This window comes from Adiantum capillus-veneris, chromosome 22, assembly GCF_014529385.1.
Source record: "Adiantum capillus-veneris isolate H3 chromosome 22, ASM1452938v2, whole genome shotgun sequence".
NCBI classification, from domain to species: Eukaryota; Viridiplantae; Streptophyta; class Polypodiopsida; order Polypodiales; family Pteridaceae; genus Adiantum; species Adiantum capillus-veneris.
In genome coordinates, this window is record NC_140952.1 from 61,333,519 (window position 1) to 61,361,432 (window position 27,914).

A 27,914-nucleotide genomic window follows, 5' to 3' on the forward strand; every position below is an offset into this window, starting at 1 on the left:
TAGGCAGCAGAGAGTGTGTATGTGTGTTGTGGGCATGCCATGTCACAGTTTGTGACACTTTGTGTTGTCACAAGACCTTCCAACTCTCTCATGCGTTGATGTAGCAAATCCCACATTTCTTTCTCCTCTTTTGCTGCAGTTCCTTTGTCGTGTGTGGGGATGATGTTAGCCGCCCTTGTGACCATCGACACCCGATATCTTTCCAAATCCCTACAGACACCTACAGAGAGAGGCTGAGAGCAAGAGTTACACTCGCGATGCTCATGCCACGATCTGGAGTCTGGCTCGTTTCAAATTTTGGGTGAGCACCGAGTCGCCCATTTCCCATTAGGTTGAGTTAGAACTTAGCAATGGCCACTGGCCCATTTCCCATTAGAATTTAGAAAATTACCAAACTATGAATGGCTTAACCACAGACCTCGATCCCCCTCATCTACTTTTAATTCTTGTTAATATGTAAAATGTGAATGTGAATGCAAATGTCTCCACTCCTATCGTTGGTGGGCCTTGACCTCAGTTAAACTCCACAAAGGGCTTTCCTAAGGGTTGCCCTTCTAATGACAGGAGAGTGGGATTAGCATCCTTCCATGAGGATGGGCAGATTTTTCCTTCTCCCTTCAAAACACCGGCGTTGCCTCAAAGTGGTCTTCATACGAAGGGCTCGAGAGTCAAAGAAGGGAAGAAGGGCGTCAAATCCTAACACTGGATCATCATTCCGCGCCCAAATCTAGGGCTCACAATCCCTCCACGGGAGGCCATCAGTTCAGTTCAGTTCAGTTCGCTAGTTCACAAATCCTTGCTAGAGCATCTAGGATGGCGATATCGCACTACACAGGAGTGGGCCTTAAACTGGAGGTAGAAAATGCCGACTTCACTGCAGTTTACTAGCAGAGGGACGCAGAGCGATGAAGACATTACACCATTGCTTGTGTTACCCGTCACTCACCCACTCATTTGTAGAAATTCCTCTTTCAAAATGAAAACGGGCTTCACAAATCCTGAGTCTTCTCGGGTGCTAATCAGGATGAAGAGGAAAAAGAAGAGGAAGAAGAGACTACTCCAGTGGTGAGTGCTCACAGAGGTTGATGTTGCAACCTTCTACTGAACTTTCAAGACACATTCTGCTCAGATGTAGAACGGAGCAGAGATCTGTAAGCCCTTCAACGGTGCATGCCTATATGAGAAAATATGGGTTTGAAACTCACAATTCGTTGGGAAATAATCTCGTCTTAACCTTGATAAAAGTCACAAAAATTAACAGTGCTCAACAGGTGTTCGATCAGCTGGAATATAGGGATGAGTTATCATGGAATTCACTCATCTCAGGCTATGTTAAATGGGGAAACCCCGATCAGGCATTGGCTCTTCATCAAGCTTTGCAAGAGGAGGGTTCTGTGCAACTAAATGAATACACATATGTTGCTCTGCTAAGTGCATGCACTAAGAAGAAGGACCTGCAGAAAGGTTTGAAGATCCATGCAGAAGTTGCCCAAAGTGGGTTGTTACAAAGAGACCCTTTTGTCAGCAGCACCTTACTAGATATGTACATTAAATGTGGATCACTTGCCAATGCACAAGAATTGTTTGATGACAAAGTGGTTAACGATGTGGTCTCTTGGACATCTCTTATCACAGCTTATGTCAAGCAAGGGCACCATAAGGAGGCACTTTACAATTTTGAGAAAATGCAGGAACAGAGTGTCTTGCCAGATGCTATCACATTCTTATGTACTTTGAAGGCTTGTGGTAGCATAGGAACCGTAGACAAGGGTCGCCTAATACATGCAGAAATTGAGAAGCAGGGGTTGCTACAAAATGATGGCATTCTTGGCACTGCGTTGGTTGATATGTATGCCAAGTGTGGTTTTCTTGGAAAAGCCAAGGAAACATTTGACAAACTTCCTCTGCAAAATGTGGTCTCATGGAATGCATTCATTTCAGGGTTTGTGAAGCATGGTTTCGGCTCACAGGCACTTGATTATTTTGACGAGATGCAAAGCCAGAATGTTTTGCCAGATGTCGTATCATTTATTTGTGCCCTAAAAGCCTGTGCTATAACAGGTAATATAACTAAAGGTGAAGAAATACACGAGGAAGTGGAACGTCAAGGTTTATTAGAGGCTGATGTGGTTGTTGGCACTGCTATCATAGATATGTACGCTAAATGGGGCAGGCTTGATACAGCACAGCAACTCTTTGATCTTCTTCCAGTTCGGAACATAGTCTCCTGGAATGCGTTGATTGCAGGCTATATTGAACATGGATTTGGTGAGGATGCACTGGATTGTGTTGAAAAAATGCATCATGAAGGTGTGGCTCAAGATGCTGTTACCTTTGCTTGCAGCTTGAAAGCCTGTGCCAATGTTGGGACTCCATTGAAGGGGCAAGAAACACATGCTGAAATCGCCAGAAGGGGGATGCTGGAAAAAGACCCTGTTGTTGGCAACAGCTTGGTTGACATGTATGGCAAGTGTGGCTGGCTCACAAAAGCACAGGAAGTTTTTGACAACCTTTCAGTCAAGAGTGTTGTGTCATGGAATGCTCTAATTTCAGGAAATGTTGAGCACGGGCACGACAAGGAAGCAATTAAATGTTATGTAATGATGCGAAAAGAGGGTTTCCTGCCTGATTCTGTCACTCTTGTTTGCTGTTTGAAGGCTTGCGCCAATGTAGGAGATACCATAATGGCTTGTGAATTGCACGACGAGGTTGTCCAAAAAGATTTAATGGAAAGCGACATCGATGTTGGTAACACCTTGGTTGATATGTATGCCAAGTTTGGATGCCATTTGAAAGCACAACAGATTTTTGATTCTCTTCCAGTTCGGGACATCGTTTCTTGGAATGCAGTACTTGTAGGATATGCCAAGCATGGGCATGGAAAGGAAGCATTGCAGCGCTTTGAGCAGATGCAACTTGAGTGCGTTCTTGCAGACGCGATCTCACTAGGTGCTAGTCTGAAAGCTTGTGCAAGCATACGAGCATTGAGAAAGGGACAAGAATTACATTGCAAAATTCAAAAAGGAATCCACAGAAATGACCATGTTATAGGAACTGCCTTAGTTGATCTTTATGCCAAATGCGGTTTGCTTGATAAAGCACAGCTAGTGTTCGACAATCTTCCCCATAAAGATGCAGCTTCATGGAATGCACTTATCTCAGGTTATGCCGATCAAGGGTGCGGTGAGGACGCACTCAAGTGTTTTGAGCAGATGGAATTCGCAGATGTTTCTCCTAATTCAATCACACTTCTATGCAGTTTGAAAGCTTGTGGCAGTGCAAAAGACACAGCTATGGGTCTGAAGATACATGCTGAGATTTCGAGAAGGAATCTGCTGGATAGAGATCTTGTTGGAAACACCTTGGTCGACATGTATGCCAAATGTGGAATGATTGTTAGGGCTCAAGAAGTTTTTAATGAGCTTCCTGCCAGAGATGTAGTTTCATGGACAGTGTTAATTGCAGGGTTAGTGGAACATGGATTTGCCGATGAAGCACTTAATCGCTTTTGGAAGATGCAACACAAGGGTGTTTGTCCAAATATTGTCAGCTTTGTCTTTGGCTTAAAAGCTTGTGCTAGTATGGGGGCAACAGATAAGGGGCAAGAAATTCATGCCGAGCTTGAGAGATTGGGATTTTTGAGAAACAATCTTGTTGTCAGCAATGCCTTGATTGACATGTATGCCAAATCAGGATTGGTTGCTGTAGCGCAGCAAGTATTTGACAATCTTCCTTCTCGAGGAGTTGCGTCCTTTAACTCACTCATTGCTGGATACGCCCATAGTGGGAAAAATGCCTGTGTTTTCCTATTGCTTGACAGAATGGTGGGTGAAGGTTTGATTCCTGATGGGGTAACCTTTATTGTGATATTAAATGCATGCTGTCAGTCAAGTCTCTTTGACAAGGGCCAAACGCATTTTGAGGCAATGAGCAAGGATTATGGTATTGTTCCATCTCTCCAGCATCATACTTGCCTGGTTGATCTCCTTGTTCGAGCGGGTGACCTAGACAAGGCAACCGAACTTGTAAAGAAATTGCCCTTCTGTCCTGATTATGTGCTTTGGCTTAGTATGCTGGGTGCATGTGGAAAGTTGGGAAATAGGGAGCTTGGAAGACATGCATTTGAGCGTGCAGTGTGTTTGAACGAGAAAGATGCAGCACCATATGTCCTTTTTTCACACATCTAAACTGTGAAGCATGCAGGACTATCTAATTTTGAAGCTCAATTTTGTGATGTAATGAGACTGAGAGATTGTATAGGCTCTGCAGAAAACAGTCTCAAGACTTGTGGGATACATCTTTGAGGTCTCTTCGGATTGTTTTTACGACGATAAAATACCCTTCTCATGTGTGTGTGTGCACCTCTCGCAATTCGCTCGATCATTTAGCAGGGCTTCTTCGAGCTTGTTTTGCTTCCATTTCATTTGGGAAGAATTTTTGGTTGTTTGGCATTCTTGGTCCTGCTCTCAAATAGTATAGAGCTTTTATAAGTACTGCCGGAGGCAGTTGCTATAGCAACTCAATTTTTGCTCGCTTGCATGGCAGTTACTGTTTTGAGGAAGAGGGCAAGTGCGTGTGCTTCTAGTCTATTTACTGCACAGGCTTCAAGCCTTTTGGCTGGCTCTGTGTGTGTGTGTGTGTGTGTGAGTGAGAGAGAGAGAGATAGAGAGAGAAGGGGGGGGGGAGAGTGGATTCTGCTGCTGCGTGCATACAAGGAGAAAAGAGAGCTACCTACGTCTCCCAAGTGTGTTCCTTGTACTTCTTGTAGGCATCCGCACTTGGCGTACATATCTACTGAGGTATTGCCAATGAAAAGTTCTCTTTCAATCCATTGTAAGATTGCCTGAGCATGTATCTCTTGGCCTTTGTAGAGTGCTCTGAGGCTGCCACAAGCTTTCAAGCTGCACACTACTGTGGGATTAATACTCTTCTTTTGCGTCTCCTCATAGCACTCTAGTGCCTCTTCATTATGTCCCTGATTCCAATACCCTACAATCATTGTGTTCCAAGAAACATCTTTTATGAGCAATATTGGCAAATACATACTCTGCTTCTATGAGTGAGCTGCAACTTGCATACATGCATATCAAAGCATTGCAAACTGTAGTGTCACCTTCCAGCCCTCTTACAATGATGTCAGAATACAATTCTTCACCATTCTTTCTAGCTCTTGAACCACAGGCTTTCAAACCACAAATAAACATGGCAATGTGCGGCAAGAAGCTCTCTTGCCACACCTGCTCAAAGCACTTCAATGCCTCCTTGCCACTCCCATGATCTGCATAATCCAAAGGCAGAGCATTCCAAGACACTTCATCTCTGAGCAAAGCCTGTTGAATACAGCTTGTGCTTCCGCAAGCAAGCCACACTTTGCATACATGTTGACTATAGTGTTACTAACAAAGAGGCCTCCTTTTAATAATCCTAGGTGCACAACAAACAAGTGTAAATCCTGCCCAAAATCTGCCCCTTGTATGGTAGAACAAGCTCTCAAACTTAACATAAAAGAAAGATCATCCGGAGAAATGCTTGTATTGCTACAGCCAGATGTGTGAAGTTCCCTGCAAAATACCCGAAATAGCATACTACAAACCATAAAACAGACTAATCGACATACTTGGCAACCACATAGACGCATAATCGAGAGATACACAATCAAAAGAGACAGAGTGCGAGAGAGAGCAATAGGGCGCGTGCTGACGTACCTCCTAGAATGGAGTGCTATGCCAGCACGGCGAGAGAAAAGAGAGAAGAGAAGAGAAGAACAACACGGACACTGGGATGCAACTTCCCCCCGGACAAGAGTGACCATTTCTCTCTTGCACATATTTCATTTATAGATTTCTTGAATCATCAAAGTGATTACAAACTGGCTGGCCAGTCATAAATGGTCAAAACTCATAAAGAGCACTTAAATAATAAAATGTACTATATATATATATATATATTTCCATTCGTATAGGCTTAGCTCGGTCTAGTCTTTTTCACTTGTGAGCTACAATAAATACTAAAATATCAATTCTATAACATACCTCTCATTTTATTATTCAAGTGCTCTTTATGAGCTTTGGCCATTTATGACCGATCAAGAGGAAAATGGTCACTCTTGCACGGGGGGAGATTGCACCCAATGTCCGTGTTGTTCTTCTCTCCGCTTCTCTCTTCTCTCTCATCGTGCCTGCGTATAACTCCATTCTAGGAGGTGCGTCTTCACACGCCCTATTGCTCTCTCTCGCATTCTGTCTCTCTATGTTCGTCTATCTCGCGATTATGCGTCTATGTGGTTGCTAGGTATGTCGATTAGTTTGTTTTATGGTTTGTAGTATGCTATTTTGGGTATTTTGCAGAGAACTCCACGCCTCCGGCTGTAGCATGTATTGATTGTACAATTGGGAAACGAGCTTGATGTCCATCTTCTATGTTGTTTATGCATGAGTTTCGCTTGTGCTATGTCATGTGTGCAATATGGATCCGGTGAGGGATATTCTCTCTCTCTCGCTCTCTCTCTCAAAAGAGGAGCATTATATTGTGTACAAGAGACCTCTAGGGATTTTCAATGGTCCTTTCTTCCAAAGGAAGTACAAGCTAGATGAGTGAAGTATGAGTGCTAGCTATACATCACGGTGGCATATAGGAAGAATGCAATATGAACCACCAAGGAGATCTCTCTCTCTCTCTCTCTCTCTCTCTCTCTCTCTCTCTCTCTAGGTTTATGCCATTTCCCTCTTGAATATAATAGGTCTTGAGTTCAACTTTCCTCGTCAGACAGATCTTTAAGGTCTCTTGGGATAGTTTCCTACGACATTAAAATTCTCTCCTTCTTCTTCTTCTTCTCTCTCTCTCTCTCTCTCTCTCTCTCTCTCTCTCTCTTACTCACTGGATGCACCCTCTCTGACTCTTACATGGTCCGAGATCACGAGGCTCATCCGCCAGGACCTGACTCAACTAGACACCAGGAGGACATGGATACACCCAGCACAAGAGTTGGGCACGAAGATGGCTTTCTACAGAGAGCATCTTCTCCAGCTTACGGAGGACGGTTTTGTGACGAGGCCCAGATACATGGACACCCACTTGTCTCATGGGATACGATGTGCTATTGGCCAGATATGCACATCTTCACACCAGCTGCGGATCGAGACTGGGAGATACAACAGAGTACCAGTAGAGGCCAGGACATGCCCCCTGTGTGACATCAAGCCTGAGACAGAGTTGCACTACACATGCCACTGCCCCATCTACTACGAGATACGAGGCCGCTTCCATTGCTTGTTCAGAGAGGGCTTTGGACCACTCTCTAGAGTCATGCGGTATGAGGATGAGAGATGCCTGGGTTTGTTTTTGCTCGAGCTGTGCAGACACAAAGAGAGCTTGATGAGAGGAGAGGCTAGCCAGTCTCAGAGACAGATCACAAACTTCTTTAGAGCTGCCACTGGACACCCAGAGGAGCTACTACCACAGCAGAGCTTGCCGCCTCACACCAAAGGCACACTGATCGACCGAGCGACCGAGCTGGGGAGATCTAGACGCCCACGACTCTGGAGAACTACACAGCATCGCCGATGGCTGCATCAGAGGATTCGGATCACTTTGGCCCGACATGCATGACGCTCGGTCAGACTACTGACTATGGAGGAGATTGATGAGTTCCGCCAGCGACTGATGCTGGATCTCTTGTGATTTAGCTATCCCAGCTAGCTGCTTAGTTCACACCTAGCAGTTTAGGATTCCATAGTATTTTATTTTGTCATTTTGTCATCTTGGTACTCTGACTTTGTATGAGATCCACCGCATTGTAACTTTCTGGTCTCATAGGTCACTTTGGCCTTTTGAAGACGTTAATATAACATTTCATTTCTCTCTCTCTCTAAAAGCTGAAGGTATTCTTAAGCATAAGAAGTTTTTACAACCTAGCACATTAACTTCATAAAGCCTCCATTGAAGGGTATGTTGGACTTGTAATTTATTACAAAGTTACATATTTTACAGTAGGTGAGTAATATACTGCATCAGTTTTATGTTCTTTTTTTGTGCATTTGGTCTGTTGACCAGTGTACTCAGCTGAAACTCAGCTGCTTAAAGAGTATTTCCAACCGTCTCATTACAGCAGAGAACGTTGAAATTTTTTTCTTTCATTGATGGATTGCCACCATGCAGTGCTTGGTGTCAAGTTGAAAGAATCAAAGAATGAATGTTAGTTGTTAGTTGTAAATGAGACTTCAGTAACCGGCGGCATTATATGCAGAGGACATGGTGAACCCGATGCAAAACTGACCGGAGTAAGAGAGTGAAGATGGAGTCGCACACAGCCATGACGAGGATAGATTCTCAAGGCCCAACCTTATACTCGAAAGAGTAGCATATCCGCATCCATTATATCGCCTGGCAATACCCGGGGAGCCGGAGACTTGGGCAGCATATGTGCGACAGTCTTTGCCTCTCTCAAGCAATGTGCAAACTTCTTGTGTTGCACTTCTATGTCGCCGTATCTCAAGTTCAACGACGATACCTGCTCCTCTTCATATGTAAGCCCCTTAAGGTCCTTGAATGTCCAATCTCCAGTCTTCCAATCAAAGTCGTACAAGGGCAGAAAACGCTGCCCATATTTGGCAATCATCTCAATTGCTGCTAAAACATACTCCACCTCTTCATCTGTCATGTCGTACGAAAAGCTCAACCTTGCCCAACCAGGCTTTAGGCCCTCATAGCCCTGTTGCAAGCATAATACGTAAGCTCTCCATGTGAATTTCATTTCTGATAGCAATGCTTTAGACCCTTGAGACTTGAGTAACATGTATGGACATGGTTCCAACATACTAAGGGATGCTAGAATTTCCGTCGTTAAAAAAACCTTTGGCATATCTTGCATTGATGCAAAATGTTAAATGAAAGGACCCATTTACACAACTGAAAAACCTAAGAAGATTTCAATGCTTCACACGCAAAAGTCAAATGTATGCCTATCTCCCTTCTTCACAAGGCTTGTTTTAGAAAGCCAGTAACATCTAGAACTCTGCATCTTTGGTCTTAAGCTGCATGAAAATATCAAGCTTCAAAAGTCTCACCTACAATGAAATATCTTCCCTCCTGAATTCATTCTTATTCAAGTCCTAAGGAGAAAGGCTTGAGATACAGCTTACCCTTTTGATTGCTGATCTCAGCTTCAGAGATTGGTTTCGACCAACCCCCAGTAGCAAGTGCCCATAAGGGCCCGCACATGCGCATCCTCCCCGTGCTTGAATTCCAAACAAGTCATTGAGTAATTTTACCACAAACCGCCCATGCAGAGGTTTCCCTTGAGTTACACAAGCTGACAAATGAAATGCCGATGACTCTTTTGATGTGCTAAATACAAGAAAAGATAGCACTGGAGCTCTCTTGGCTGCTATATTGCCAAGTAGCTTAATCTTGGGATTATCAGACAACCGTGTAATTGCCTTCTTTATAAAGAAAGACTCGCGCTGTTCAACGACTGAAGTACCAATGAAATCCTTAACCCAGAACACCAATGCGCATCTGATCTTCTGTACGATTTGTGGAGTGCCTCCATCCTCTCGCTCCTCAATATGTTTGACATACAATGTATCCTGAATACGTAAAGCATTGTAAGGGGATATGTACATATGTTAAAGCCAAAGAAAAAACATACAAGATGGCAAGTCAATGAAATGAAAAACTAATAACAGCAATACATCTCAGCCGACTGATTAGAAACAATACCAATCATTTGGTGCATTTATCTGTATCACAGCCAGTAAAAGCTAGTCCAGCCACAAATCTAAATGCGCATTTTATTGAGCTAAAGGGCACAAGATGGAACCAGACTTACAAGGTAGGTAGGAAAGACATAATTCCTATGGTCTCAAACCCTCAAACCGATGCATAGATAGAAAAACAATTACTAACAGTAGGCCTATTTTTAGCAGGTCAGTTTTGACATCTAATACACTCTGTAGCTTTGTCTAAGCGAGCTCTATCCTCTCCTATGCTCGAAAATCGAAACAAACACATAAATTTAGCAGGTCAGTTTTGACATCTAATACACTCTGTAGCTTTGTCTAAGCGAGCTCTATCCTCTCCTATGCTCAAAAATCGAAACAAATGCATAAATTGAACACCTTTATGTGCAACAAACATCATGCAATGAAAGAGCATGCATAAGGCTGAAAAATGGGTTTTGCATGCTATGCCCTCCATAGGAACGGACCTCTTCATTGAACCCATTCACATAGGAAACAGTTCCTCCACCACAGGTTGAAGGAGGACATTTTCCAAGCATGTACAAGCTTTTCCTCATCAAAAGCACCCCCGGTGTATTTGGCCCACCCATGAATTTGTGAGGGCTCAACACTACAGCATCGTATCCATCCTTGTCGCTTGAACGCATGTCTATTTGTACATGTGGAGCACTACAAGAAAGAAAGCATTTCATTAAACCTGAGCCTTAATCAGCTTCTTCTTTGAATACAAGGCACTTGAAATATTAACATAGCTAGAGGATTCACGAAGGCACTCTCACCTTGCAGCAAAGTCAAAACAAGCAAAGGCTCCATGCCTGTGAAGTAAGCGGGCGATTGCTCTGGTATCTGTAATGAGACCAGTCACATTGCTGCAAGCAGAAAAGGAGCCCAATTTACGGCGTCTCTGATATAATGGTGACTCTAATGCTGTCTCTAAGGCCACTAGGTCAATGAAACCTTCCTCATCCGCTGGAATTTCCACTACCTGCATTAAGTGGTGAACATCATGATAAGAGAAATTTGTACGTCTACAGAAAACACAACCAAGGAAATCTACATAGACATAATCTGCAGGCTCGAGCATGCGCACGCACGCGCACACAGAGAACCAGGGCCCTCTGCATGCCGTGGTTATGGGCACTTCTAATCTCATGCTTAGTGCGTACACACATATGCCTATAGTAGCATGAGGAAGAGCAATACCTCTGCTAAGCTTTGCCTCCATGACAGGAGATTTGAATGGTGCTCATATGGACCAGTAAAGACAACCCATCTTTCTTCTTCCATCATGTTATCCAGCACCTGAGAACGTAATGTGGATGGTACAGCAATGCCCATAACCTCCTGAAGGCGCTTTAGAGCTCCGGTGCAGCCAGATCCACAAAACAACAATGCATCATTGCTTGTACCGCCGAGGCATCTCTTTATGTATTTGGCCGATTTTCGCACCATTGAAGTGGTTCTTCTTCCCACAAAGCTATCTTCAGTATGCGTGTTGCCTGCATGTAGCCAATACCATAACATAGAATTACCATGAGTTAACAAATGTGAGAGAACAATGTGAGCAGATACAAACAATAAAGTAAACTAGACCCCTACCATAGAATGGCAAGACATATTGCACAATGAACTTCTCTATGAACACAAGTGACCGGCCTGAGGCCGTATGGTCCACATACAACAACTGTCGCTTGCCAAAAGGGGTAACAAACTCCAGTTTGTCACCGATTAATTGCCCCCGTAACCATTCTAGTTTCTCTGCTGAGCTCAAGTCCGCCTTGGGTGAGTCTAATATGGTAGATAAAGCATCCTCTTCCATGAAGTCACCTACCCTCCTGCTGGACTTGGACTTAGTGAGCTTCAATGAAGCAGACATTTCTTCTTTGACGGCAATCGAGTCTTCCATGGACTCCAAACCACAATTCGGCTCTTCTTTGTGGGTCAGATTTGAGTACTTTAGAAGCCTGGTTTTCCATCCACAACCCGTGTTCAAGCTACTGGACCTCTGAAGCATGTTTGCTTAGTTTACGAGACTCCCTACGTCACAAGGAAAGGAGAGCAAGAGAACTTGAGCTGGGACCTACTATGTCGTGTCAATACTGTCACTTCCGTATCGAGATGATTTTGTCGTTAACCAATCATCTACACGGGATTTAACCAGAATCACTAGGCCAAAATCCCGACTTTAGCAAGTGCCAAAACTCTCAAAGCTCAGGAAAGTACAACTGAAGTAACTGTGCAAAGCCTTGTTTGTCTGTAGGGTCCTGATGCACTGGAGGGGTCGAAGAAACTAGGCCGTCAAAATGGACCGTACTAGAGCACAATGTTGCAGGTATTCCGCAATGCAAGAGTGTGGAGCACAGTTACTTTCTCTAAAGCTCAACTGATTTTCTGGTTAGGGATTAAAGCGCAACCCAGAATGAAAGTTCCCAAGATGAGGGTTTCGATACGCAGAGAGAGAGAGAGAGAGAGAGAGAGAGAGAGAGACCCTGTGAACAGAAATGTATGAAGCGAGCAAAGACAGAGACATGCTCTTAAAGGGAAGAGGAAGGTAGAATGTACCTTGAAGGCCGGCGCCTGCAGAAAGGAAGCGGGCTGTCGATGGCGCATAGGGACCACCCCGATTTGAACGACGACACCGATGGAGTCCTTTCCCCATTCGCCGGCTTAAGACTCCGCAACTCCCTTTGGGCTTCCCCTGTTGCCATTTGGCGCATCTACATTGAAATGCTCAATTCTTAATTTCAGTTGTTAGTAGCCTCCTCACTCTGGTGTTATTTCTTGCTTATGTTTTTTGTTCCCTACGTGCGGCCTATCCGATACCATGAGGGACCTAGGAGGCTAGGACTAACTCAGACAACAATGTGCATGATGTGGATGTGTCCACATAGTGTGCATGCCTCATGGCTCATACACACACGAGACAAAGTGCAATTCAGTGGCAGCATGTGCAAGTATGAACACATTGTTCTCGATCATGTTCGAGCATGCACAAGGTTAAGGCTCGTTACACATCAATGCGCAGGCGCTCGCTCGAGTTTGGGGATGGGCTGGTGTGCTTTACACACCAGCCAGCCTAGTTTCGAATGAGAATTAAATCTTTTCAGCAAAGCTTTTGTAGCCAATTGGTTGTGCCACCTGGTTGAGGACGTTGTGATAAGGGATCCACCCCCGCCTAATGACGGACAGGGGGTTTTGGCCGTCCTTGTTTTTGGGCGATCGTCCTTTTGCTAGACCATTCAGCGTTCGTCGACTAGAAACCACACGAGCGTCCCATCGTTGGCCACACGATGTGTAAGCAACCTAAGACTCAAGAGACAAAAATCCACACCCTAATCTCGCTTTGTACACTAGCGGTAGTTATGTTGGCCTACTCAATGTATGTGTTGAACATGCTCTAAAAGGTCTTTTTCTTGATTAAAGAAAAACACTGACGACGTGGTGTTTGCCTATTGTCTTGGACTTTTGTTTATCTTTTTTGACGTTGAAGGTTGGGCGGCTGCAAAGTTTTTTGAAAAAATTTGGGATGGCACCTCAAGCACTTTCACTGAGTTATTTAGTCTAAATATTTTTTGAGATTGACTGAGCAAAATAAAGCTTCGTCTCTAGTTTTGGTTTCTTCCGTTTAAATCTTGTCCCATCAGCACTCAAAAGTGGTAATAGCATAGTTTGATATCGTTGGTTGAAGCATTGAATCCTTTAGCTTAAAGAATATGGAGCTGCATTAGTGTTTAAAGAAATGTATGGGGTATCTCTCTCCTCCGGGTATCTAGGAACGCCTTTACTAACGCCCATTTTTTAAATCTCAACTACTCTAGCTAGTTGTATTAAAGTAGCTTGTGTGGCTTAAGTAGTGTTTTTTTCTAAATGGATCACAAGTGTGGCCTGTGCAAAAACACATGGAAATTTATACAAGGATACATTAAATTAAAAAAGGATTGGGACAAAAGTTGGGTGTATTACACTCGGATCAGAAGGGGTAATGGCCTTCTGATCAAAATTTTAAACTACATAAATTGCTATTTAAGGGCTTAAAATTTGGGGTATATAATAATCATATTTATAACCTACAATACTCACTTGAATCTCAAAGGAGTGATGACCTTTTTTATTACAAGTTTAAAAGGAATGTAAAAAGGAACCAAAAAACATGCATACCTTATACTTGGAAAAAAGCAAAAACTACTTTGGACAGTTGGTTTTTAAGTTAAAAAGGCTGTAAGATGGACATTGATAACAACTGATAAAGTCCATCGACACCTATAAAACGCATTCAAGGCTAACATATTTGTTGTTTTGTTTGAACAGACGCAAGTGAGGACTCTATATTTTCTCGGAATTTGTTTGGCTTAGTTTTACTGTTCGTCACTAATGTACCTCACTCTTGTCACATTAGAGAACAATCAATATTGACTACCCATGTACAAAAATACTAGAATGAGACCTCATTCTTATATCTATGTACAAAAATAATTCAAAGACTGAGTTGTTTTTGTGCTACCCCTTGTCACTTGTCTAAAGCTAGCTGTCTTTTGAACTATTACGTTCTTTTATGTATATGTATTAGTTTAAAATAGCAACACACACGTCCTACACACAAGGTCTCCTAGCTTTTTGGGTAGAACTGGGACGCTGGCTTTAGAGATTATTGAACTATAGGGCTATGTTAGAGCCACTGCCTATAATGCTTGTTTAGGTTGACTAGTGCTAGGTACTCCCTCTTAGACTATAGTTCAAGATTCGTGCTCACGGTTATCGTAGTCTTTTGACTTTGCTGGTTTTAGGGTTGCAGGTCTATCCACCTATTCTAACCTTGATTTTATATAATCTTTCAGGTACACACTCAATATAAAATGACTGCTCGCAAGAGAGTCATCCACGACCCAAAGAAACATGCAAGGATTATATAACAAATTAGACTTTACCTAGAAGATCATCCCTCTAAAAAAACCGATGCCCTAGATCTAGACCCTTTCTTGCCCAAAAGGCCAAAAGCATTGTGATTTATTAGCCTAAATAGTCTGCTTCTAACTCTTCAAAACATTTGTTACAGGCGATATCCCTCTCCCAAGGTCTGTAGTTAACTTTCGAACCTCTTTCTGTGACAACCTCCCTTGTCCTACAATGTATAAGCAACTTGGAAGCATCACAACTTATCTATGAATCAGTCCTTGCTTCTAGCAAGATGTCTTCTATTTTACACATGCTCTCTTTTAATGATTGGGTCAAAATTTTGGCTACTTTAGACAAAGATGCTTATGATAATGTAGCTATGATCTTCCAATACATTGCCCAATTACCTGTATTTGCCATACAATACAACCAAGAGTTAGCTCAATTTTCTTCCTTTGGTGCAGAACTGTTCATTTTCTTAAGAAATTATGTGGACTCAATCTTGCTTTTATTAGTACCCCTATTATCCCACAATCTGGCGGCATCTTCTGTAGAGACAGTGCTACTCTAGAAGTTGTCAAAAATTTTCAAAACAACCTTTGCTTCCTTAGTGACTCCAACCTATTGGAAATGGTTCCCAAAGTTTTCAAAGTGTTACCTTTTCCTCCAAGCAGATAAATTGAGATAGAATCCTTTTCTTCCAAGTAGACAAATTGAGGTAGAATCCTTTGGAGTTGACCATCAGCTTTGGGTACTTCCCAAAAAATCTTTTTCAGCACCTATCCTAAGTGAAACATGGGTATATCTGGCCAACCTCCTTGCTTCCACTATGGAGGATTGCAGACTCAAAGTTCTTAAAGGTGAACAGTTCCTGGACAAAGGGAAGCTCATTGAGGCCCTTTTTAACCTAAATTTTATTGACCACTCTAAGTGTTCGTCTAATGTTGGTCTATGTATTCACATGAAAGGGAACATGGAGTTCACCAAGAGCAATCTAGACTTCTACACCGAGTCTATTTGGAGTGTCTTTGACCATACATAAAATGTGCCTGCAAATTTTTGGATCCAAAAGCCTCGTGTGAGCCCACTACCATGTAATTTGACCATGTTCTTTGGTTTATTCTCAATCACTTATAACAACTCTTCCCTGAGAAACTTGTTGAATTTCATTTATCCCTTATTTGCTCATGATTGGGCGGACAAACCAAACCATTGGTTATTTCTCAGATTTCTTTTAACACCTTTCGCAGCCTGATGCTTAATATTCTTACGGAACTCAAATCAAAATATCCTGGCACTTATCTCACCACTTATGCCAATTACAATGGAGTCAAAATTATTACTAGATTACTCAAGCCTTGCATTGAAGATGATGATTCTCCCTCACTTAAAAGACTTAACTCTTTAACCACCCCCAATAGCTCTTTCACATCTTTTCTAACACCTGGCACTTCTTCTAGCTTCAATAGGGGAAAATCTCGTAGCTTAACTAGAGGGAGAGGAAGAAACACACCCATCCGACACCTCGTTGACATGTAACCTTTGTACCATGCATGTGATTTTTGACCCTTGTGGAAGGAATCGTCTCTCAAAAAAGAGTTCTATGGAAAATCTTATCCATATACATTGTTTGTGCTAGAATAAACTCTTGGATTGGTTTTCACCCAAGTCTATCTTTTGTGAGTGTTTCAATATATTTTTTGGTAACCATAAGATGTTAGATAAGGTCTTAATTGGTTGGACATATCATCAGTCTGTTAAAACTTTAGTCTACAACAATGAGTTTTTACGCCACAATACTATCCGTGATTGTTCTTGTGAAAAGTTTGATACTTTTTGTAAAGATTTTGGTGATTTAGGCAGGCATGTCTGCACTTGTGGTCTTAAGATGATTAATGATCCTACAATCCAAAAAATGATTGATAAAGGACTAAATCACATTCCAACTTTTCCAAAAAACCCATACCTTGCCCTCTTAGCTTTACTTAGCTGTTTGATTGAGCTAGTCAACTCTCCAACTGGAGAAGACAGTCCTAATAGACTTAACCAAACTGGTTCAACAAAGTTTTTTGCAAAATGTAGCTCTTTTGCCACATAAATGGTTATCTACTGATAGCACTTGGATCACACTCTACCTCATATTAAAATTTCAAAAACTCGCCTTGAGTTGATTTATTGTTGGTCTTGATAAACCCGCCAATTTTCCTACTCTTATTTGCAAAAACCTTACATGGAAATTTTCTCACTGACGACTATTTGGGGGTGAGTTTACTCTACTTAACTTATCTCTTATAGAAGTTACCGATATTATTTCAAAACATTGTAGTGATCTCAGGTATTCTCGTGAGACAGTCAAATTACTTGTATTATAAACATTGTAGTGATCTCAGGTATTCTCGTGAGACAATCAAATTACTTGTATTATTTTCTACCTATAAACATCACAAACACAAGTTCTGGTGGATATCTGATGCCTCGAATATAATATTTACTGATATTACTAAGGACATTACTTTATGCCTCGACCTTGTATTATTCGAGTTTGAATCTGTCTGTGCATCAAAACAAAAGATATGTTTAGATTTTCTCAAAATCCATTACAATCCCTTTTGGCTGGTTTGTAAATTATAACCATGTGTTTTGTTTGTATTTTTCATCAGAATTGTGAAATGACAAAGTTTATGTTTTATTATTTGGTTAAAAATTGATGTGATTAAGGGAATGTAATATTTCTAAGTTAAACATGTGATGTAAATTCGTCAATTCTCCATTATTTTCAAGATCATTCATTGTTGAATGAATCATGTAGAAATTTTACGATTTTTTAGTCAGAATTTTTTTGAAAAAACTTGCGAGCTTAAATGCTCATTTTGTGAGTTTTTTGGGCTATTTTTGGATTTTTTGTGGCAATCAAAACTACACTTCATGCCCTGTTGTAATTTTTGATGACCGAGTGTTTTATATCATCAATCATCTCATTCACAAATTTTTCCTCAATGGTTTTAAGACAAATGACCTAATTAACGCTATCACTAAGGATATTTCACTAAATAACTGACCTATCTTGAGAATTAATTGCACTAATCTCATTTCTTCAATTAGGCAATAGGCCCATACACAATGGGCCTAGTACCGACCCATTGTGTATGGACCCTAGGATGGGACGCGTACACACACACACACACACACACACACACACACACAGGTATTTCTATTGGCTATAGTTGATTAAACCCATGCCTTCACACTCTCTCCCTCAAAAACACTATCTCTCACATCTTAGCATTTCCCTTTACCGAGCTCATGTCATAGCTACTAAAATGAACACGCTCACACTCACAACAGCTTTGATTTGGATCATGCCTTGAATAGTGGGTACCTTGAACCTTCAGTAAATTTTTTAAAGTCCTAAATAAACTATATATTATAAACCCTTCCCACCACTTCAAAAAAGGGGGATCACCCCCCCGGGGTGACTAGTTTTTTTCTCTCTATCATGTACTCCACACTTGGTTGCTTCTCATATACTTCTCATCTACTATGGCCCTCCTGGGAGGGCACCCTTATTGGGAGTAAGGTAATTCAAGCACTCTGTACGTGACACTTAAATGTTTTAAGACTCCAATTTATTCTTACGAGGGTCATTCACACCCTTGCAACCTCCCTTCTCTCTCTTCCCTTCACGCATAATCATTGTCTATCATGTGCAGGTGACCCTGCTTAGCTGTGCATACTCCTACCCTATCCTTATCTCTCATTATATAGCTTCTAATGTGTTACCCATGGTGGCTGCATCGGGTATGCTTTTAGCTGGAAACTCACACCTGCTAAATGAACAGATCTAGGGGGGCATTCACTGCCCTGGGTGCAATTCAAGAGGCCTTAACCATGTGGTTTTTCTATAAAAAGAGGTGAGGGTTGTTTTGGCCCCTCACTTAGCCTTGTTTGTGTTGGTGTGTGTATGTGACAGAGAGGAGAGAGTGCATTATCGCTTGCTGAACAGTTATGGAATTAGTGGAACAACCATCTTAGGTTGGTGCTTATCTGGTTTTGGTTTGCAACTTTTAATTGGGTTTTTGTTAAAATACTACTTCACTGTGCATATGATTTAATGTTTTTATACTATCGGCATACTACCGGTGCTGGCCCTTCTGGGTATTTAAACGATGCCTTACCTACACACAGATGGGTGCATATTGTCTTGAACTTTTTGTGTTTCTTGTCTTGCTATTGTAAAGTGTGAGCTTTGTCCTAAAGTGCGAGTCAAGGAGAGAAGAGTGGAATTATCCCACATGCTGTGGAGCAAGGCTCATGAATGAATAAACACAACTCTATTTTGCACTACATGCTTGTCTATGGTGAGCTTGTGCTAAGCTAAGTCAATACTCAAGATTGTGTTTATAAGTCCAAGTTAATTCTATCTTGGAACCTAATTCACTTGAGTGATAATCTTGCTTACACACACACACTCACACACTTGCACTATGTTTCTCTTTCATCTACCCTAGCTAGCACGATCCCATTCCCAATAGAGCCTTAGTTCTGCTATCTAGGTTTGCTATTATGCATTGCATGTTTGTACAAACTAGCATTCCTTAATCATCATTAATTAGATCCATTAGGCTTGTTCTTCTAATGCATACTGCGTGCCTAATTAGTATTCCATTGGCTACCATGAGCATTTTCTTGAGCTAAAGACTCTTGGGCCACTACTCACTGGCTAATTGGAAGCTTAATTAGCATTATAGTGCATTAATTTTCCATCAAGAACTTGCATTTTGCATTCAATATCTCCTCCTTATTTTAACAAAATTGGCATTTGCAATTGATGTGTGTGTGTAGCTTATCTTGAGAGCTTTCCAACGAGCTTGTGCATGCTTAAATCGCCCCAAGATTTATCAAATAATGGTTTGGTTAAATTTGGCAATTACTTATGAGCCATTTTCGTTCATCCTCTCTGCATTTTGTGTCTGGAGCAGCAAAATCAACAATCCAAAATTTGTGTATGTGTGTGTGTGTCCATGGCATTTGATGCCCATTGAACCTTTTGCATTAAACAAGCTCCTTCAACTGTGGTGGGACCGCTGTCGGGGGATATGTGTTCGCTACGTGAACCGGGCAGGCGCTGGGCCTCTGGCTGTGGGAGGTGTGAAAGAGAGAGAACAAGAACAACAGATGCAACTGAATCTGGAAATCACCGTAATCATCAATTAATTGATTAACGCTTGAGTACAACTTAATCCTTAGCCAAGGCGGGCTGTTAACATCACCGTCACTTGGATCATGTGCTAACTAGGAGCTTAAGCTTCCGTTTACAAGATTAATCGGGTCGTTAACAACACCGGACTTAACAAAATGCTTAATCAACTTCGGAATGATGTTGGTGATGGAAATTTTCTTATGTCGCTTTATCTGCTTCGAGTTCCTTTAGATTCAACAAGCTTCAATTTTCTCAATTATTCCGTAACTTTCTGCTCCTTATGCTTTGTACTGGCTTAATTGCCGCTCACAGCTTTTAACTTCTTCCTGCTCTTCAATTGCTAGCCGAAACTTTATTCCTTGCTTGGTTGCCTTGACTTACTCCTTTGCTTGCCTCGACCATGCTCGTCCTGTGCTTCTTCTGCTTTGACCGAGCTCGTCTTCTCAAGCTTACTCGCTTCGACCTCAACAAGTTTACTTGCTTCGACCTCGATTCGACCAAACCTCAACTTTTGCTTGTAATCCTCTTCTCGCCTTGGCTTACTCAAGCCTCGTCGAGCTTGCCCTCAAGCTTCTTCGACCCAGGTTCTCTTCTTACTTCGTCTCAAGCTTCCTCTTGCCTTGACCAATCTCCTTCGGGCTTCTTACTTCTCGAGAGCTAGAGTGAGATAGATGGAGCTTGCTTGCTGAGAACGAGAGAGAGAGAGAGAGAGAGAGAGAGAGAGAGAGAGAGAGAGCTTCCTTGTGGCCGCTCCTTCTTCGCTTGCTTTGCTTATCGAAGAGTAGCCAAAAACGAGAGCGAAAGAAAAAGAGCTTGCTTGCCCTGAGGTTCTTCCCTTCGTAACCCTCTTCGCCTTTTTTTCTTGTGTCCTAGCTCTTCCCTGCTTTTTTTTCTTGTTCTTCTTCTTTTCTTTCCTTCTCTTTCTTCTTCTTTCTCTTTTTCTTTCTTTCTTCTTCTTCTTCTCTTCTCCTTTTTCTTCGTTCCTTTCCTTCTCTTCTTTCTTCTTCTTCTTCTTTTTCTTTCTTTCTTCTACTTTCTCTCCACGGCGCCTAACCTTGCATGAGCTTTTCTTTTCTTTTAACTTCCCTCTCATAAAAAAAAACAACTTCTCATCTCATGCTTTTCAAGACGGGCAACGACGGCGCCGTCGTTGCCCTCTCTCTTTTTCTCCCTCCTTTTCTTTTTCTTTCCACACACATTAAAAACTCTCTTATTCACTAAGTCGGCGGTCATTCTTATTGCGAGCAACCACTTGACTCAAGAGCACCACATTTGGGCATACATATCGACCAAGGCATTGCCAAACTTCCTTCATTGGGCGACCACATTGGGCAGGCATTAGCGTACATGCGGCCCAAGGCAATGCAGTAGGCATCAAATTTGGTGTACTTATCGATTAAAGCATCGCCAAGCACCACATCTTTCTTCATCCACCCTCGACTGACAATATCATCGTGAAACATATTAAATAATGCTAAAATTACCTAGCTCAGCAGTACCGACAACTGACATCGGACTCTGCCTGCCAAGTCGTAAATCCCTTTAGACTTCTCAAATTGCATAAAATGCATATAAACCCTGCCGAGGCTGTAAAATTCCCAAATGGCACACCGACTTAGCGAACCGAACTGGCACGGAATCGGTCCCCGATGAATCTTTAACGGCCCATAACTTGGCAACCGGAACTCTGATCGCTGATCTGAAAAGACCGACGCGCTCCACAAAGTGAGCTCTCGAGGCCCATGCATTCATTTCAATTCTGTCACCTCAGCTGTAGTTGCCCAATCCGGTACGGATCTGCATTAACTCAAACTTCAAACTGCCATAACTTCTTCATCGTAGCTCCAATCGACGAGTCGTAAAGACAGGCCGGTAGAGCACTTCAAGCATTGCTCAAGAGCTCATGGAAGAGTGGAGTTGTTGTATTTGGCAATGCCTTAACCAATATGTATACCAAATGTGGTGCCTTAATGAAGTTTAGTGACCAGCCGACCACCAAGGGATTGGCCGCCCAAAATGTGGCACAAAGGCCGCCCACATGCTAAATTAAAAGAGGGTAGCCCTATTTTTATTAGGGAGGGTGTAAACAAAGAAAGGCGAGGCTGTAGGCAGCGAAAATGAATGCAAGAAGGAAGAAATCTGCTCGCGCGAGACAGGGGAAGGCAAGGATGCTCTCGGTGGTGAAATGAGAAACGCTTAGCAGGGCAGGGCGATCCCTTTAGGTGCCACTCATGGAGATTTTGGCGGAGGTCAAAATCTTGCCTGCCACGTCATAGAGGTGCTACCCATTAGCGACATCGCTAATGGGTTGACCAATTTTAGAAAGCAAGTGCATGCAACCCATAAAAAAAAGGGAGGTGATGCTTTTGGAACTCTCACTGAGTAATCAATCCTAAACTCTAAGCCATCTTGGGCATAAGCTCTCTAAGCCATCACCGGTTATGCTCTCCTGGACACTCTTTAGCCTTGAGAATCATAAGCACCTTAAGCCAAACCTTCTCGACTATCATTAGCCTTGATAATCTTAAGCCTAAACACTCTAAGCTAAAGGGGATCTCTGATCTCATTAGCTATAAGACTCCTAACCTTGAATCTCAAGCCATCATAATCCTAATCTGAAATCTCATTAGCCTTGATTATTATCATAAGCTCTCTAAAGCAAACCAGCTTAAACCCAAGCTTCCATAGTTGGTTCCAATCTTATCTAATCCTAAGCTAAGCCGGCTAAGTCCAATCGAATCCGGAATTAAGCCATAAATCCTAAGCCGAACACCTTATGCCGATAACCTTAAGCCAAATCAGACCTCCTAAGGCCATCGGAAGTTGAAGCTCCCATAGCCATAGCTGGAAGAAATTCAACTCTCTCCCAACCTCGAAGCAGCAGAAGGAAAACGAAGCAAATCAAGGCAGTTTTTGGCAGGTCAATTAAGGCAAAAGAGGTTGTTTGGAATTGTTTCATGGGACCAATCATTATCATCATTACTGAAGCTTGATTTTCTTAAGTAGCACTTGGATTAAGGCAGGTTAAACCTTGTAAAGAGCATAAACTCCTCCATTAACTCTTGATTAAACAGAGATATTGTTAAGTAACTGATTTGAGTTCTCAGGCTTTAGAATCTAAATCAAACTGTCTGTTTAAAGCTCTGTCCCCATTGACTGTGTCTGCTACAACTCTTTTTCTATCGCCTCTCACAACCAGGGGCCCCGTGCCTTCGCGGCTCACCTTTCAAATACAAATCCCCGACATTCTTGGTGAACTCGACGTGAAACGAGTCGGGGTGGGAGGTAAAGATGGAGATTCCAGAAGAGTTGATGCAGTTTATTGAAGATTACAATTTCAATAGATTTGATAAAAATCTAGCAGCTGCAGATCTACCAAAAATGCTGGGCTTAGTTCAAGGATGTTTGCAAGAAGTAAAAGCTATGAAGACAAAAAAGCATATTGATGATGCAGCGGAAATGGCACTTGATGTCGTACATGAACAGTATGGAATTTTTCAAGGACATGATCTAGATGGACTCCTTGTATGTTATAAAGTAGAGATGAAGAGCCGAGGAATTCCAAAAGATCAGATGATTTCGACCTTTGAAGAAGTGGTAACCTCCGAGTTTAAAGATAAGGTTTGAGAATTGGCAGAAACATATCCCACACACTGGGACTATTTTGCAGATGGGTTTGTTCACGAAAGCTCAAAGATTATCGAGTTGGAAATGAAAGATATTAATGAATGAAGCCAGATTTTTTCTATAAAGAAGGAGAGGATCAGATGCAGTTCCTTAATTATGATTCATTTTGGGATCATATTTCTGCAAGAAGTAAAGCCAAGGCAAATACAGCTTCGGAAGTAGCAGATTCAACATCAAAGGACCATATTTTGAGCAACCTAGCAAAGGTACATAATGAAATTAATGATGAAGCAAAAATATATGATTTTTTTTCAAAGATTGCTCGCATGGAAGTTACCTCGGATAATGGTTCTAGCGAAGAGCTAGAATGTGCAGCAAAAATTTTACAAGCTACTAACCCTGGCATGGGATGCTCTCAAAAAGTCTATCAAGAAGATGAGCCATTAGAGGTTTCTAATGGATTTATCGGCACTATAGTTGAGCAGGACAACAAGTTTACTACAGATAATTGCATAAATAAAGCTATTATATATACAATAGCTAATGAAGTGACCGAGATTGTGGACCTAACACAGGATGAGCCTGAATATGCCAATGAACCTATGGTTGCTCCTACCAATATGCTTGTTGATTCTATTATCACAGAAGAAGATTCCATAATTGAAGGTTTTTTGGCCCAATCTGAAGGAGAAGGTTATAGCAGTATAGGAGAGCTTTGTGAAGCATGTACCCCTTCAGAGGGGGTTCCTGATGAACCTTTTTCAAAGTTATAATGGCTTGCTAAGTAGCATGGATGCAAATGAGGAAGCAGAGGACGATATTGACAAGTTTGAAGATTGTCTAGATCATGCTGATAGTGAACATGATATTGACATGGATTTTACATCTATGCTTATATACGGGCTGCAAGAGGAGCCAACTCCTATATCTTTGATGAATGTTGAGACTTCCAAGGGTGATTTTCCCATGGATACTATGGATGAAGATCTTCAGGATAAAGCTATTTTCCATTATCAAACTCAAAAACCAGGTAAAAATCTCTCTGATGATAGAGGTCCAGAAAGTCCTAAGGTTTTTCATAATGGCTGTGGAGCTAGAGGGGGTGATGATGCTAAATCATCCTTGATACTGCATAAAGTGCACAGGGTTTTTCATTTCTTTGGACAATGTGCCAAATGTGACTGGATTTGGATACTATTCCTAGGAATTCTTATGTTAGTGATGTCCTGGCTACCAGTAAAAGGGAGTCAGAATTCTTTAATGCTTGCTGGTAATGACCTTAAGTTACCAAAAGTTTATGAGATGTGGGTGTTGCACTATGCTTCAGGTGAAGCTCTAGTATATTGCGGAGCCCATCAATGCTATGTGATCTTAATGGTATTTGATCCAGGTGATTTGACAAATCTTCAAAAGCAGGTTCACTATGGATGGGTATTTTTGGGTATATATTGTGGTTTCTTTCTGCTAGATCCAGGAATAGCATATTTGGGGCAAAAATGCTTGAAGTTGATCTATACAGGATATGTATGCTCATGTGGATATTATGCTACTCTACTATTGGGGCAATTTCTTATTATCCCATTTGATCCTGGGAGCTATTGAAGAGCAACTTGCAGATTCATTTATTTTCTTGTAGCAGGTTACTTGGCAGTAGATTTGTTTTTGGATGTATGCTAAGACATAAGTGTTTTTGGTTATATGATCAATAAGCTTACATGGCTAGCTTCCAGTTGACATCTTTGGACAATTGTTATAGTATCTTCATATCTTTTGAGATGGTTCTGCTACCAGAACTTGAAGTAAAGGACTTGACGACCATTCCATGTGCAGACAGAGTAAGGCATACTTGAGCTTGACAGGGTTCCCTAAAGCGAGCTGATGGTCAAGCCGTGTGCATAATTAACTGGAGCACTTGAGTCTGGCGGGGTTCACTAAACTATTTTTTCATAATTGAATGCTTTGGAGATACGACCACTACGGTTCAAAGATTTGTGATGGGATAGCTACCAGATAGTTGAGTTAGACTATTGATGATATGATTTAAGCGTTATTTTGTTTTACATGTCCTTACCAATTACGTGAGCTTGATGACAAGTAGCTTAAGGTGTTTATAGTAGATGCAGCCTGAAGACCGGTTGGCGGAGGCTGTGCAGGTTCAGAGGGGGTGGATGTCACTTGCCGCTCCGCTTCCATGACAAGAAAATGAGCAAAGGAATGCCAATCAGATTTATTTGAATCCTACAGGATTATTCAATAGTAATAAGGGCTTGCTAACAAGCCAATTTTAAGTTAGAAGCGTGCCAGATGAGGCTCTAAGGGCCAAAATATGTCTTGGTAATGCTAAAATGTGAGTATGCTTGAAGTGTTCATAGCTGGGATTTTATTGATCAAAGTTGAAGTACTCAAAGTGCTCTACATGCCTGTCTTACGGCTCGTCAATCAGAGCTACAGATAAGAAGTTATGACAGTTTGAAGTTGAGTCGGTAGCAGATCTGTACAAGATTGGGTAGCTGCTGATAAAAGGATAAGGATGATATAAATGCATGGGCCTAAAGTGCTTACTTTCTGGAGCGCGTCGGTCTTTTCAGATTGGTGATCGGATTTACGGTTGCCAAGTTATTGGCCGTTAAAGATTTATCGGGGGCCGGTTCTGCACCAGTCCGGTTCACTCGGTTAGAGTGCCATCTCGGAGTTTTTGGCTCTCGACCGGATCTTGGAATGCAATGATCGTGGGATATACCCGACAAGGCAGGACTAGGAAGCTGGCTATTTGCAGCAGATGCAAAAAGAGGAAAAACTCTCCGAATGCAATCACTTATACTTGCATATTGAAGGCGTATGGCACTAAGAAGTTGATATGAGCATTGGAATTAACAATGATATTGTTAGTCAAGAGCTGATGGAAGAGTGGAGTTGCTGTGTTTGGCAATGCCTTAACCAATATGTATACCAAATGTGGTGCCATAATGAAGTTTAGGGATAGGCCGACCACCAAGGGACTAGCCACCCAAAATGTGGCACAAAGGCCGCCCACATGCTAAATTACAAGAGGGTAGCCCTATTTTTATTAGGGAGGGTGTGAACGAAGAAAGGCGAGGCTACAGGCAGCAAAAACGAACGTAGGAAGGAAGAAATCTTCTCGCGTGAGGCAGGGGAAGGCAAGGACGCTCTCAGTTGTGAAACAAGAAACGCTTAGCAGGGCAGGGCGATCCCTTTCGGTGCCACTCGCCGCGATTTTGGCGGAGGTCAAAATCTCACCTGCCACGTCATAGGGGTGCTACCCATTAGCGACGTCGCTAATGGGTTGGCCAATTTTAGAAAGCAAGTGCATGCAACCTATTAAAAAAAAGGGAGGCGACGCTTTTGGAACTCTCCCTGAGTAGTCAATCCTAAACTCTAAGCCATTTTGGGCATAAGCTCTCTAAGACATGACCGCTTATGTTCTCCTGGACACTCTTTAGCCTTGAGAATCATAAGCACCTTAAGACAAACCTTCTCGAATATCATTAGCCTTGATAATCTTAAGCCTAAACACTCTAAGCTAAAGGGGATCTCGTATCTCATTATCCATCAGAATCCTAACCTTGAATCTCAATCCATCATAATCCTAATCTCGAATCTCATTAGCCTTGATTATTATCATAAGCTCTCTAAAGCAAGCCAGCTTAAACCCAAGCTTCCACAGTTGGTTCCAATCTTATCTAATCCTAAGCTAAGCCGCCTAAGCCCAATCAAATCCGGAATTAAGCCATAAATCCTAAGCCAAACACCTTAAGCCGATAACCTTAAGCCAAATCGGACCTCCTAAGGCCATCGAAAGTCGAAGCTCCCATAGCCATAGCGGGAAGAAATTCAACTCTCTCCCAACCTCAAAGTAGCAGAAGGAAAACGAAGCAAAGCAAGGCAGTTTTTGGCAGGTCAATTAAGGCAAAAGAGCTTGTTTGGAATTGTTTCATGGGACCGGTCATTATCATCATCACTGAAGCTTGATTTTCTTAATTAGCACTTGGATTAAGGCAGGTTAAACCTTGTAAGGAGCATAAACTCCTCCATTAACACTAGATTAAACAGAGATATTGTTAAGTATTTGATTTGAGTTCTCAGGCTTCAGAATCTGAATCCAACTGTCTATTTAAAGCTCTATCCCCATTGATTGTGTCTTCTACAACTCTTTTTCTAGCACCTCTCACAGCCAGGGGCCCCGTGCCTTCCCGGATCACCTTTCGAATACAAATCCCCCGGCCCCGGTTGCCCAACTTAACCCAACTTCCCGTTTTTTACTAGAGAGCCTTTCCACTGAGCTCCCCACATTCCAAAGCTCCGGTCCCTTTAGGGGAGCATTCCCACGACCACTACTATACTCACAAAAAAAGGCAGTCTCATAAGTTTACACAAAAGCTTCATTTAAGGAGAATTTATAAGCATTTCTGAGCTTTGGCTCACAAATGGGACTC

General features: G+C 42.1%; 3 protein-coding genes across 3 annotated transcripts; 1 reads left to right on the top strand and 2 right to left on the bottom strand.

Moving 5' to 3' along the window:
- Window positions 1–608: 608 nt before the first annotated feature.
- LOC147429453 (pentatricopeptide repeat-containing protein At2g03380, mitochondrial-like) lies at window positions 609–4,535 on the top strand. The gene has a single exon (XM_086495707.1). The coding sequence runs from the start codon at window positions 1,086–1,088 to the stop codon at window positions 4,185–4,187; it is 3,102 nt and encodes a 1,033-aa protein (XP_086351833.1). The 5' UTR covers window positions 609–1,085; the 3' UTR covers window positions 4,188–4,535.
- LOC147429454 (pentatricopeptide repeat-containing protein At4g21065-like) lies at window positions 4,520–5,356 on the bottom strand. The gene has a single exon (XM_086495708.1). The coding sequence runs from the start codon at window positions 5,042–5,044 to the stop codon at window positions 4,520–4,522; it is 525 nt and encodes a 174-aa protein (XP_086351834.1). The 5' UTR covers window positions 5,045–5,356.
- A 2,588-nt stretch (window positions 5,357–7,944) lies between these two features.
- Window positions 7,945–12,448, bottom strand: LOC147429455 (uncharacterized). Its single transcript, XM_086494936.1, has 7 exons — window positions 12,303–12,448; window positions 11,340–11,704; window positions 10,944–11,239; window positions 10,520–10,725; window positions 10,208–10,409; window positions 9,141–9,587; window positions 7,945–8,710 (listed from the first exon to the last, which is right to left on the bottom strand). Exons 1-7 carry the CDS (start codon window positions 12,446–12,448, stop codon window positions 8,342–8,344), a joined length of 2,031 nt encoding a protein of 676 aa, XP_086351062.1. The 3' UTR covers window positions 7,945–8,341.
- Between the last annotated feature and the right edge of the window lie 15,466 nt (window positions 12,449–27,914).

Bases quoted from the DNA above. Each gene is read 5' to 3' on its own strand.
- LOC147429455 (XM_086494936.1), bottom strand. From the start codon at position 12,448: ATGGCAACAGGGGAAGCCCAAAGGGAGTTGCGGAGTCTTAAGCCGGCG. The intron at 10,410-10,519 runs GTGAGAGTGCCT...TCTTTCTTGTAG, and splicing joins TGTTTTGACTTTGCTGCAAG to TGCTCCACATGTACAAATAG. The intron at 9,588-10,207 runs GTCCGTTCCTAT...TTACGTATTCAG, and splicing joins TGAATGGGTTCAATGAAGAG to GATACATTGTATGTCAAACA.
- LOC147429454 (XM_086495708.1), bottom strand. From the start codon at position 5,044: ATGTATTTGCCAATATTGCTCATAAAAGATGTTTCTTGGAACACAATG.
- LOC147429453 (XM_086495707.1), top strand. From the start codon at position 1,086: ATGTTGCAACCTTCTACTGAACTTTCAAGACACATTCTGCTCAGATGT.